Source organism: Zootermopsis nevadensis, unplaced genomic scaffold (assembly GCF_977971745.1).
Source record: "Zootermopsis nevadensis isolate Lab colony 2312 unplaced genomic scaffold, Znev_1.0 Znev_ptg000003l, whole genome shotgun sequence".
NCBI classification, from domain to species: domain Eukaryota; kingdom Metazoa; phylum Arthropoda; class Insecta; order Blattodea; family Termopsidae; genus Zootermopsis; species Zootermopsis nevadensis.
In genome coordinates this window covers 16,791,043-16,804,497 of record NW_028259135.1, presented here as the reverse complement: position 1 = coordinate 16,804,497, position 13,455 = coordinate 16,791,043, and the positions used below count along the sequence as shown (strand labels likewise).

The window sequence follows — 13,455 nt, the reverse complement described above, 5'->3', positions numbered from 1 at the left end:
ATTATTTCTAAAACATGCATATCCCATGTAATATGAGGTTCTCCAAATCATGCAGATGGAGACAGTATGTCTCTCCGAAACTTTAATATCTACCCACGAAACGAGGCGCCCACTCAGAGGGTCTGTGACGTAGCGCACGTGGGTTAGATTCTGAAGTGTGAGAAAATTTTTTTCGAAGTAATTCCGTAATAACGTGCATTGTGTTGCGAGCTCAATCGCGAAAAGCAAATCCGTAAATATGGAAATAAATAATCAACTGCTGTAACATTACTGAAAACATTCATTACTGACACGGAAAAAGGTAAAATTTTAGCTTGTGATTTAAAACTGATGCTACAGATACGTGCAAACCGAAACACAAAGATCCCCCTTGTCATAATTTTACTAAGTGGGATAATGTTTGCATTAAAAAAGCAAAGTAAATATAGCACCCAGTATTCCTTTCATTAATTTTAATTCATGTCACAGTTTTCTATAACTAATTTATAGAGATACACAACCAGAGCTCAAGTAACGTTTACGGGTCCACGTATTTTGACATGTGACGACTCCCTTAAATTTATTTTGCTTGAATATCAAAACTATCGAACACAATTCGATATTGAACGGGATCGCGAAAAAAATAAAATTTAAAATAAATTCGACGGAAACAAGAGCTGCAAAGTAAGTCACTAAGAAACACCTACATAACAAACCAAAAATAGGAAACAAATAAAAAATATAGGAAATATTTCTTCCTTGAAAGAAATGCCTTATGAAAGTGCCATGTTTATTTATTTGTGTGTTTGTCCTTTAATTTTCTTCGTGATTTCAGGAAATGTCGGTCTGAGACAGGCTAAGCACCTGTAGACTCAATGTAACAGCCATGAACAATTTATGAATACCGAACAGTCTATACCAAACTGTGTCTGAGTTCCAGGATGAGAATGAGTCACACCGGAGGTCAGTTCGAAGACGAAGTACCAGGCGCCGACCATCTACGAGAGGGGATTCTGTAAGCGGATCCTTCAGAAAAGACGGTAGCCTCCGAAATTCCTTTACTTCTGACGATTACCAAGCCACGTTGAAAAGAACGATGATCAAGAGGCATATGCGACAACCGTCCTTAATGTCCACCGCCTCCAACGTGAGTAGACCTGGAAGATCCATATTTTAGCCTAGTATTTCGTTGTTTATATCCATTGCAAACGTCAGGACCCACTGATCATTCCGCGAATAGAATCTCTTTGTTCGTTCTCTCATACAAAATATTGGTTGGAAATCCCGAAAGGAGGAGACCACTCGGAAGACCTAGACGTAGATGGAAGAATAATTTTAAAAGGGATCTTTTGGAAATGGGGTTTGAGGGTGTGGACTGGATTCATCTGACTCAGGAGAAGACCGGTGGCGGGCTCTTGTAAACATGGTAATAAACCTTTGGTTTCATAGAAGGCAGGAACTTTTCCTTTTACTCTGACAGTACAATAGTTAAATGTTTGTAATTCTAACGTGTGGTTTAATTGAGATTAATGTGTAACTAAAACAATATATTTGTGTAGTTTTTGTATCATTTGTTGTCATGAATACTACTTTTGAGGATACCTAAATTCTACAAACATGGTTATATTTCAGAATAATTAGAGTAGAATGAAAACAAATGATAGTTGTAAGAAATTACATGAATATAATTCTCTGTCTAGAACAGTTCATTTCTAGCAATGCCCGAAGTTGTATTTGAGATTAATGCAAATGCAAAACAACTGTTTTGGGCTGTAACTTAGCTTTGAATCTGTTCTTACTTGGTTCGTTCTGCACATAATTAATGCGGAATACTTTACTGAAATAATCCTAAACCCCGTTATCGTCTGTGTTTGACACATAATGAACCGCTTTATATGTTGATTGTTCAGGAATATTTCATAACTATGTCTAACACAAAACTTCATTTTCAGCTATGCTATACTGGAGCTTCTAACCTCAATGCTCTATGTCTATGATGGTACTTCTTAATGCAGAGTGCATTTGTGGCTGTTTTATACTAACTTTAACGTTAACAAAAGCAAATATAAAACTATCGTAACAAACAGCTTTAAGTTAAACATAATCATAACAATAAATTATTCCTGCCAATTAAAATTTGATAGTGGTATGATTTACTTTTGGATTTAAGGATAACACTTTTTGAAGATGATTTCTTACTTATTTAAGAGGTCTGACACTTTCTTGGACGAGTAGCTGAAGGCCAAAAGATAGGACAATACTGCACCTAATACATGCAAAATTTAGAAACAAAAATAAAATGAATATTTAACTGTGTAAGATTTGAGGTTTTCACAGCGGTGAGTATGAAGATTTCCGTCTTCTGGGTTGTTGCGCTGTGTAGTCTGGTCGATGTTTACCAACGTTTCAGAGGTCATACTGCCTCCGTCATCAGGGCGATGAGTATGAAGATTTCTGTCTTCTGGGTTGTTGCGCTGTGTAGTCTGGTCGATGTTAACCGACGTTTCAGAGGTCATACTGCCTCCATCATCAGGGCGATGAGTATGAAGATTTCTGTCTTCTGGGTTGTTGCGCTGTGTAGTCTGGTCGATGTTTACCAACGTTTCAGAGGTCATACTGCCTCCATCATCAGGGCGATGAGTATGAAGATTTCTGTCTTCTGGGTTGTTGCGCTGTGTAGTCTGGTCGATGTTAACCGACGTTTCAGAGGTCATACTGCCTCCATCATCAGGGCGATGAGTATGAAGATTTCTGTCTTCTGGGTTGTTGCGCTGTGTAGTCTGGTCGATGTTTACCAACGTTTCAGAGGTCATACTGCCTCCGTCATCAGGGCGATGAGTATGAAGATTTCTATCTTCTGGGTTCTTGCGCTGTGTAGTCTGGTAGATGTTTACCAACGTTTCTGAGGTCATACTGCCTCCGTCATCAGGGCGATTCATCGCATTCTTTGGGCGGATGTAGTCAATCGGGGGTGATATTATCAATGAAAACTGAAGTTACTATCACAGATTTAACCTTTTAAATACTTACATCGGTGTACGTTTGTCGGAAAAAAATGTTTTTAATATTACTTTTAAAGTATCAGTGAGAAGAAACTTTCCTTGTTATATCTCGGAATTTCATGCGATACCTACATATCGCGAGTAACAACGAGAATACTTCTTCGTTTACCTTTAAACTGAAAACCTTGGCATGGAAAGGGTTCGAGAATCAACTTATATCGCAAAGACTTTAAGCACTTAGTAGGATTTCAGATTTTCTTGGTGGCGAGCATGAAGATGGCTGTCTTCTGGATTGTAGTGTCATGTAGTCTGGTAGACGTTTACGGGTGTTAACCGCCCTGAAGGTGGAGGCAGCAAGCACCTCTGAAACGTTGGTCTACCAGACTACACGGCGCAACAACCCAGAAGACAGAAATCTTCATACTCATCGCCCTGATGATGGAGGCAGCAAGCACCTCTAAAACGTTGGTCTACCGGACTGTACAGCGCAACAACCCAGAAGACAGAAATCTTTACTGTATGCACTTCTTTCAGAAGAAAAAAAGAGGGCCAAACAATAAATCTGAGGGCGCTTCTAAGCCGCCAACTGGAGCTAACATATTATGGAGGGGCACTAGAAGGATGCGTGGTGCGCTGAAAAACATTCTGCGCAACAGGTCCTTTCTGCAGTGCTGTCCCATCGCAATCTACCGCGATCGCCCGCGTACAAACAGCCAGGAAACCGTTAGCAACATCAGCGAACGCCAGAGTTCAGACGACGTGAGTCGTGAATACAAGTAAAAAAAAAAAATCCACGCACTCTTCACGGTAGGAATGGGGGGGGGGGGGGGGGGGAACACCTCACTGCACTTTGTACGCACCAGCTATTGCTTGAATTGGTATCAGCGCATATGACTTGAAACTCAAACTGAATCGTGTTGCTTACCAAAACATATAAATTGTACCTGAAAATAAAGCTGTGATCGTCCATTTTACCCAATTTCTTATTTTATATTTAAAAATGGGCATATGGTATCATTAATGACCGCGTGCAACTTTTAAATTTCCGGGAGAAGTTTTGGGGTGGGAATGACACTAGCGACACTACAAACGTACTAGACTAAAATTCTGAAATGTATCAAAATATTTAAGGATATTCGACCTTTGTCTAAGATTTTTTTAAGAATGTCAAACAACAGTTTGGCAGCCATTTGACATGTATATTTAATTTTCGTTTCGGTTGCGACAATTAATAAAGCAAAAGATCTAGATATGTTATGTTCTGAACGGAGAAAGAACATACACGTATGTACAAATTCCATATGAATTTGTTTACACATTAACAATTACAAACATGGCGTATACGTAAAATTTTTATTATACATCAGGCAAATTTAACTTATAGGATTTGAGACTTTCACGGCGAGTACAATCAATAAAATCTTCTCGAGCAATCAGCCGCGTCAACTGCTTACCGTAGCAAACCGACGTTTCGGGAACTAACTCTGTCCCCATCATCAGGGTTCTGATGTGACTGGATACCTGGCCTGTGTAACTTACACAGACGACTTCCGAGGTATCCAGTCACATCGGAACCCTGATGATGGGGACAGAATTGGTTCCCGAAACATCGGTTTACTACGGTAAGCAGTTGACGCGGCTGATTGCCCGAGAAGATGTTATTAAATTCAACTTAGTAGGAATCGATGTTTTTCAAAATAATATATAGAAACAGACCATTAAATTGATTAATTATAGATGTATAGCTTGAAGATACTGTCGGTAAGTAACTGCAACAAAGTGTTTCCAGAATTTCTTGCGTATGTAATATTTTGATTCAAAGAACCATTATTTTGATACGCCTCTGGTATTGAACTTCTGAAAAAGATGGTAGCAAAATATTGCACTGTACGAGGACTTACAGCTTTTAACATCTGAAGCCTGGTTGTGGTAGAACTAACTGTGCCTTGCTGCAATTTTTTGTGTTTCTGTGTTATAATCAGTGTGTGTTTTGCAAGGTGTGTGTCGGGATGTAAATCGGGGTTTAAATTTGAGAATTTTATCCAATTCCTTCACCTGTGGAATGTTGTTTCACCATTTTTGTATCACCTAATTCTGCATGTACACCCTGTACGTCCATGAGCAGCACGCACCATATTATGTATGCCTGATAATGATTAACGACGCAATGTCTTTAATTTCCATGTTCTTTCTTTACGTTCATAATATTTGTGAATGTGTTTCTTCTTCGCCCTCGTTCTGGTAACGTAACTGCTGAAAATATGTTTTCTTTGTATCACCTGATTTTACACAACTTTGATAAGAAAAATAGAACGGTAGGATACAGGTTATTATTTTGTCTCTTTACTTACAGCAATCAAATTTGTTAGTGCACTTTCTGCTGCAAACAAATTCCGCTGTTGGCACAATGTTTCTGAGAGCGTATTTTAGAAACTAACTTGAAATATTTTGAGCGTGTGTGTGACCGAAGTGAATTATAACTTCCATTGTACGAAGAAGCAATACTTTAATAAGTAATGTATCTATGTACCAGAGTTGGTTCGGGGACGACATGGACGAATGTGACGAGGAGAACCAAGAATCAAGAAACATCGGGACCATCAGCTACAGAACGTACTGGCAGTACTTCAGCGCTGGTGGCAGTGTTTGCTTCTTCCTCGCGACGGCTTTCATGCTCATACTAGCGCAAGTGATAACTAGCGGCGCTGACTACTGGGTAACATTTTGGTGAGTTCACGTTCTTTCAAAACAGTACTATCCGCTCTTTAATTTTGTTTTCAATTTTATCACTACAAAATTACTGTCGAAACCCGTAAGAGCAGAAATGATTTCAAAATGGATCTTAAAGAAACAGAGTGTCTGAATGTCAAGAATAAAACAGGTCCAATTAACGAGATCTTGTCAACATGGTAATGAGCCAGCGGATACCCCAGAAGTCGGGGAAGCCAGAAACCGGCTATCCTTGGTCTTACCCCTCATTGATTCTCGGGAATAAGAGAGTCTTAAAACAATCCACGACAATTTCCATCCACAACCTTCCCAGTTCGCCATTCAAAATCAACAGACGCAACAGATATAATCAATGCAATAAAAAACGTCGTTAAACAGCCCACAAAGCAATCAAATGATGTGATGGGTAGAATTTTAAAAATTAACTCAACAGATTTCTACCACATTCGTTCCTAATTCATCACTGATAATCTACAGCTGACAAAGCGACATTAGATTTCACCAAGAAACAACATCTCACGGACCGAATCAGGCCGTTCGTTCAGAACTTAATATTCAGGACGTAACGCAATTCTCTTTACAGGACAAACGAAGAAGTGGTAAGGCAGGCGCATTTGGATTCGCTGAAGGAAAGGTTGGCAGCAAACGAAAGCCACAGACCACTGCCTCCCCTTGTTGAGGACTACACCAAAGTAAATAAGCGCGACTCGCTCATAATATACGGATGCCTTATCATCGCAGCCATGTTCATCACATTAATACGCTCAATTATGTTCATCAAGACTTGCATGAAAGCATCGACCAGGCTTCACAACGCCATGTTCTCATCGATACTTCGGGGCGCGATGCGCTTCTTCGACACCAACCCTTCCGGAAGGATCCTCAACAGATTCTCAAAAGACATCGGAGCTATCGATGAACTTTTGCCACGCTTCATGCTAGAGTCGATTCAGGTAAATTCAGGTGTGCGTATGTACCGCAAAACAGAATAGCTTTTAAAACCATCAGATTAAAAAAATATATACAGTTCATACTTAAACAAATCCGATAATGTATGCATAGCGTAACAATTCTGCTAGAATTCTACATTAGACCTTCTCGAATAGCGACACTGACGTCAGAGTTGCGTGATTTCTCAAGAACGCTGGTAACTTACCTACAAGGTTACAAGACGTCACAACGCAAAACAAAACAATTTTTACTACACTGTCATGTCCAACGCCCCCCTCGATCAACATTCATGTGACAGGACACTGTTATTATGAGTAGGTTTATGCCGTTTATTCACACAAGTGTGGTAATTTTTCAAACAGGTCTTCCTCGTCCTGATTGGTATACTGACCAATATCGCCATAGTCAACACTTATTTCATATTACCAATGGTTGTCCTCGGCTTCTGCTACTACGGAGTTACAATTGTGTACCTCAGAACTTCAAGAAATGTCAAAAGACTGGAAGGAACAAGTAAGCAGACAGATTTTTGTCCTAACTTCAATTTTATGAACTGGAGGGTTTCTTAAGAAGCCAATGGTCACTCAACTATTCAAGAAATTCCACGAATATAGAACCCGGAGGCTCGTTTCTGTGTTCACCACCGCCCGCCAATAATCCCATCTTGATCCAAATGAATTCAGTACAAAACCTCCCACTCAATTATTTTAATATTCATTTCGATGTTATCCTCTCATTCTCGGCCATGTCTTCCAAGTATCCTCTTCACTCCAGACTTTCCGACGCATTTCTGATCTCCCCATGTCATCCTAATTGATTTCACCACCCTAAGAATATTTGAAACGTCTTGATGAGTTTCGTGTGTCTTATGATTTGTTATTGCAGCTCGCAGTCCTGTGTACTCTCACCTGTCAGATACGCTGACTGGCCTCACGACAATAAGAGTTTCAGGAGCACAGGAAATGGTGCGATGTGGTTTCGACTCGAGACAGGTAGACAAGACACAAGCAAATTTGAACAATAAGAGAATTGTAATACACGTCACGCGCGTTACGCCTGCTTCTTCGAATTTGCATCTAGGCCCGGTTTCACTTTCGACTTCTCTAACAAAAAGTTTCAACATTTTTCATCGAATTAGGTTTTGAGTTTTTCACGGCTGTGAGTCCTCTGGGTTTTAGCGCCGTGTAGTCTGACAGACGTTCACTGACGTTTCAGAGGTGCTTCCTGCTTCCATCACCATCGTTCTGATAACAGAGTCAGGAAGCACATCTGCAAACTTGTACCACAATACAAGGCGCGACAAAACAGAAGATAGCCATCTTCATACCTTACCCACATTAAACGCTATCTTCCACAAATTTTGGTATTACTTCATATATTTTGTAAGCCATTCTTAACGAAAACAGAACTTTAAAATATAAAACTATCACATATTTATACACCATAGTAATAGCCTTGATTCTAACGTCTGTTGCTTAATAAATTATATATATATATGGATTTCAGTTTTAAGGATGATATGTCCCCATAACGCGGGTCCTTGTTCACAGCCAAAAAATAACATAATGCTTATGCAATCCTGATTCTTGTTTTGTCCATGTCACATGACATTACAGAACTGATCATTGCTTCCTTTCTTGCAGGACGACCACACTGGTGCATGGTCCCTTTTTTTGGCCACAAGCAACGCGTTCGGTTTCTGGATGGACATTCTGAGCTCACTGTTCGTTGCCAGTATTACACTCACATTCTTCATACTTGAAGGTAATGAAGTGTAGCATTCTTAGTATTGTGGTCTGTTTGTAACGAACAGCGTTATGAAACACGCAGATTCCTAAAGTTTGGCCCCAATTTCAAAAATGTATGTTCATAGCGTTTTTGTATTTTTGCAAAATACAAAAACTAAAGCTCCTCTGTGCTTAAGCACCATGTTTCAAATGTAGTGGAGATAAAGCTCAATGCTTTCTTAACCTCGACACTAGATGGAGGCGTGTGTACACCGCGGAGAAAGTCACGAACCCATTGAATATGTGACGGTTGTGACCCAAAGGGTCTAGAATCTAGACCCTAGACTCTAGATGTCATAACGAATATTAAAATCACTAACCCAGCCGAGAATCGAATAACGGTCGTCCAACACACAGCCTATCACTAAACTGATCTACTGCAATTCAGCATAATATTTAAATTACTAATTTTACGTTTGAGATTAGCAACATTAATGAACACAAAAAACTATTCGAACTGGTCATTCAAATGTGCAGCTGGTGTTACGTTAACACAATTTCAGTGTGTTAATACTTTACTCGTATCATCAGGAATGGCACGTAAACACTCAAGCAGAAAACAGTTTATATTCCTTGTATTCAGAGATATTCAATTCAAATTTCAACAGATACGCGATAGTAATATCACGACTATTTGATCACGTATAATTCGGAAATTTATACATTAATGTTTTACATGCTACTGACAAGATCCTTGCTCTAAAACTGATTTCTTTTATTATTTAGTCAGAACCAAGCCCGTCCTATCGTCTCCCGACAATTGAAGCCATAAACATCTTGAGTGCTAAAAAATTCTTACGGCTGTGAATATTTCAATGTTAGTGGTCTAGGCTGTAACGCCTTATAAATTTACGAGCAGCAGCTCTAAAACGGGGGCAGTATGTTCCTCCGAAACATCTGTGTCCATACCTACAAATTCGCATGGCGTCACAACCCAGAAAACCAAAAACGACACGGACATCAAATACTTAAAACCGCAACCTGCCTCTGAAATGACCAAATGAAAGCATTTTAAAGAGATACTGAGCAAAGAATTTTCTCTCTCTCTCTCCCCCCCCCCCCCCCACTAAGATCTGCTTAAAACATAATGTCGTTTCTGTACCTATGTTGACAGAGAACATAGGCGCAAAGGTTGGACTGGCGCTGTCACAAGCACTTATAGTGACAGGAATGCTTCAATATGGTCTACTGCGAGCTACTGAGGTGGTGAGTCAGATGACATCAGTGGAAAGGGTGCTCGATTACACCAACATTGAGAAGGAAGCGGATCTGGAGTCTGCACCAGGTAAATAAAGGAATTATTAGAACTTATAACGCCGGCGCGATTCAATCATCCGTGGCCATGTCAGGAAGTCTCAATGTCTGTCGGGTTGACATTGTGCATTGCGCATTTGGAATATACATAATGTATTAGTATCTTACCATAATTTTCTTTCAAACGCTTTTCTCTACTGAATGCGAGGGATCACATGTGGAAGCCGCTGAGATTGTTGTACAGTGTAATGAGTTTCACTGTCTTCCACAGACAAGAAACCTGCGCCTACATGGCCGAGTCAAGGAGGCGTTGAATTCGATCATTTATATTTGAAATATGGAGAAGATCAGCCGTGTGTACTAAAGGACCTCCACTTTAAAATAGCTCCAAGTCATAAGGTATGTATGTTTCACCTTCAGAGCCTGTCAAAAAACGGTCAGACTGGTTCCCATATCGCTAACACATTCCTCGCAAGCGACATACTTATCGACTTGATGATCAAGGCTGCAAGCAAGTCTGAAACGTCGGTAAACTTCTACCAGACTCTCCAGCCAGGCAACCCAGAAGACAATCATTTCCTTCTTGTCGTGCACCGATGGTCTATTGGCTTAAACATACGTCAGTTTTCAAAGGTTTCCGTTTTAAATCCGGACGGTTCACATTAATACAGAAAAGAAAGCAATGAGCAGTGAACCAATCACCTGAAGACGTTGGTAAATCAAACTTCCGACACACTGAATATATTAAATGTACATCAAATAACAGGCATTTTCCAGTAAGTAATTAGGTATCTTTGTAGAAGAGTAAGGGAGGCCAAGGTCCTCAGAGCCACGAAGGAAGGAAGGGATGTAGAAGAGTCCTTCGTGAATAGCAAACAGTCGCTCAGATGATCAAGAAATTTACCGTTTTATGGAACGTAAAGTTTCATTTCGTTGTTCATAAGTGCATGCCAATGGTACACGAAGGAAATTTCTTAAGACTGTCTTACGTTTGTCTCCATATTTCAATTGTCCTGAATGACATTTCAGGTTGGAATAGTGGGACGGACAGGTGCTGGAAAATCATCATTAATATCAGCCCTCTTCCGCCTGGCCAAACTCGACGGTTCTATCAAGATAGATGGCATCAACACGAATGATATCGGTCTCCATGACCTACGGGCGAGAATCTCAATCATCCCACAAGAACCTGTTCTTTTTTCGGAGTCGCTCAGACATAATCTCGATCCTTTCGACCAGTTCAGTGACGAAGCCCTATGGAATTCTCTCGAAGAGGTAACTGTTTGTCGTGCTCCCAACACCTAAATATACTGAAGATCCCTGTACAGTTATCATAGGAAGAGCGACATTCAGTTCGATTATTTAAATCTGCAACCGTTAAACAATGAAATCTGAATTTATTTGTCGAAAGTATGGTAAGTTGTTCTGGTGCTTAACCAAGCACAACGCCATGGTAATATCTGAGGAATTCGAGGTATAGCTCCACGAATTCTTAACCTCGACACTAGATGACGTCCCTGCCGTTTTACCATCGGGATAGGAGACTGAGAGCCCCAGAGCCAGTCTGGACGATGCGACTAAGAGAACAAATCAGGACATGTACGCATAACGTAACATAATTTTTTTCCGAAACGTTCGTATCTATGTTTGTATTATTTTAGGTTGATCTGAAAGCAGCTGTGACTAGCCTGGATATGCAGGTTCAAGAAGGAGGAAGCAATTTCAGTGTCGGACAAAGACAACTGATATGCTTGGCTAGAGCAATACTTCGTAATAACAAGATATTGGTGCTGGACGAGGCTACAGCCAACGTTGACCCAGAGTAAGTAACTACTTACAAGAGTGGACAATAATCCAACCTCTGAACCTCAACCATCAACTAATACTAAGTGACCTATTCATGTTTTCCTACCGAAATTTGGTATCAATTTCTTGTCTGCGCATATCAACTTCACCCTAATAAAGTTCGGTGAAAAGTATGAATTCTTAAGCTCCTCATTACGAAGATTCCTCCATACTCTTGTTATTTCATCCCTCTTGGGTCTTAAATATTCTTACCACCCCGTTCTGAAACACTCTCAGTCTGTGATACCTCTTCAGAACATGAGACGAAGTTTCAGATCGCAGGTGACATTAGAGTTGTGTGTATTTTAATGTCCGCGTCTTAAGCTTCAAGTATGCACCAACGATTAGCAACACATTGGAATTCGTGTCCTGTTGCAGAACGGATACCTTCGTACAGGAGACGATACGAAGGAAATTCAAGAACTGCACTGTCCTGACAATCGCTCATCGACTGAACACTATCATGGACTCTGACAGGGTCCTTGTCATGGATTCTGGAACCATGGTCGTACGTATTTCTATCACGCCGGTAACAACCGAAAGTAAAACGCCGCCAATATCAAAGTCCGTACAACTGAACACTACCCGATTTACACAATCTACAGGCTGAATGTTCAATGCCTTAAAAACCTTTTTTTATGCAACCCCGGATCAATAAAAATTCCCAATAATACCAGTCAGTACAAATTGTCCCAGACCGGAATTCGAACCGAGTTCATCCCGAAAACAAGGCATGAATGCTGACCACTATACCGTGTTCATTGCTTCTAGGAATACGACCATCCGTACGCATTGCTACAGAGGAATAATGGATACTTCTTCAAACTGGTGGAAGAAACTGGTCCTACAATGGCTGACCAACTGCTGAGAGTAGCAGAAGAGGCAAGATTTTATCTTTTTATGATAATATGTTTACTGAAATAAAATCCTGGATAGTGGCCAAACGTTCACAAAATTATTCCGCAATTAAACATATTTAGACTTCGTAACCAATGGAAACATGAAGTATGTGGAAACTGCAACTCCACGATATGCATACAATAAAGAATTACGATTAAAAACTGTCGATACATATCGAATGCCCATTGCATAAGAATAGTTCGAGTTTATTCTTCCAGCATTAGTAAATTTGGTTCAATTTAATAATTTTCTTTACTAGGTAAGAATAATTTAGTGATCTGATCTAAAATGCTGTTGTTTCATCTTAACATCTGCAGGCGAGACTTAATAATATTTCTGTTTTGTTTTACAGGCTTACAAGAAAACGTATCAAATTGATGGAATACCAGAACACGAAGATATGAACACAGCTTTATAAAATAACTATTACATGAAGATGGCCATTTTTTGAAATATTGCGGAGTGTAGTCTGGTAGAAGTTTACAGATTATCAGAGGTGATGCCTCCATCAACAGAGCAACGATGGAGGCAGCAAGCATCTCTGAAACGTCGGGAAACTTCTACCAGACTACACTGCTCAACATCTTCGTACTCCCCGCCGTGAGACCCTAAATCTCAATCACTATGAAAATGTACATAGAAGTTGTAAGGTGTGCTAGATCCATTTTTCTGAAAGAGTGTGAAATCTAGTTCCTAATTTGTAACAATGAAATACAAAATTAGAATGTCTGATATCCGAATTGAAGATCTGTGTTAAGGCTGAGACTAAATCTTTGTTAAAGCGTTCTGAGACTTTGTGGTTTGCGCGCCTCCAGGCAGACGTTTTGGTGTTAAAGTACCGCTAAGAACAGAAAAATGTGTGTGAACATGGAACAGAAATCTTTCGGTTAGGACGTAACAAATTAAGCTATGTTGATGTTGTCTGAAGCATAACTGTTTTTGAATATAATGTTGAAACATATACAGCAGTAGAACGCAGTATTGAACAGACAGGTATCCGTCACTGT

General features: G+C 39.9%; 1 protein-coding gene and 1 long non-coding RNA gene across 4 annotated transcripts in view; one reads left to right on the top strand and one right to left on the bottom strand.

Moving 5' to 3' along the window:
* LOC110827932 (ATP-binding cassette sub-family C member 4) overlaps positions 1 to 13,182 on the top strand; it is a 31,664-nt gene extending 18,482 nt beyond the window's left edge. The window contains exons 14-27 of one of the 3 annotated variants that reach the window (XM_087359162.1): positions 920 to 1,126; positions 3,519 to 3,740; positions 5,515 to 5,708; positions 6,295 to 6,664; positions 7,025 to 7,175; positions 7,548 to 7,654; positions 8,306 to 8,426; positions 9,564 to 9,734; positions 9,975 to 10,102; positions 10,733 to 10,978; positions 11,365 to 11,525; positions 11,927 to 12,056; positions 12,320 to 12,430; positions 12,801 to 13,182. In XM_087359162.1, the coding sequence (XP_087215288.1) occupies positions 920 to 1,126; positions 3,519 to 3,740; positions 5,515 to 5,708; positions 6,295 to 6,664; positions 7,025 to 7,175; positions 7,548 to 7,654; positions 8,306 to 8,426; positions 9,564 to 9,734; positions 9,975 to 10,102; positions 10,733 to 10,978; positions 11,365 to 11,525; positions 11,927 to 12,056; positions 12,320 to 12,430; positions 12,801 to 12,866 (2,385 nt within the window). In that variant the 3' untranslated portion in view covers positions 12,867 to 13,182. Of the gene's footprint in view, positions 1 to 919; positions 1,127 to 3,515; positions 3,741 to 5,514; positions 5,709 to 6,294; positions 6,665 to 7,024; positions 7,176 to 7,547; positions 7,655 to 8,305; positions 8,427 to 9,563; positions 9,735 to 9,974; positions 10,103 to 10,732; positions 10,979 to 11,364; positions 11,526 to 11,926; positions 12,057 to 12,319; positions 12,431 to 12,800 lie in introns of all 3 variants that reach the window. The other 2 variants (XM_022060103.2, XM_087359164.1) reach the window with 2 other exon arrangements.
* LOC147875010 (uncharacterized) overlaps positions 1 to 13,455 on the bottom strand; it is a 69,612-nt gene that overhangs the window by 36,567 nt on the left and 19,590 nt on the right. The window lies entirely within an intron of this gene.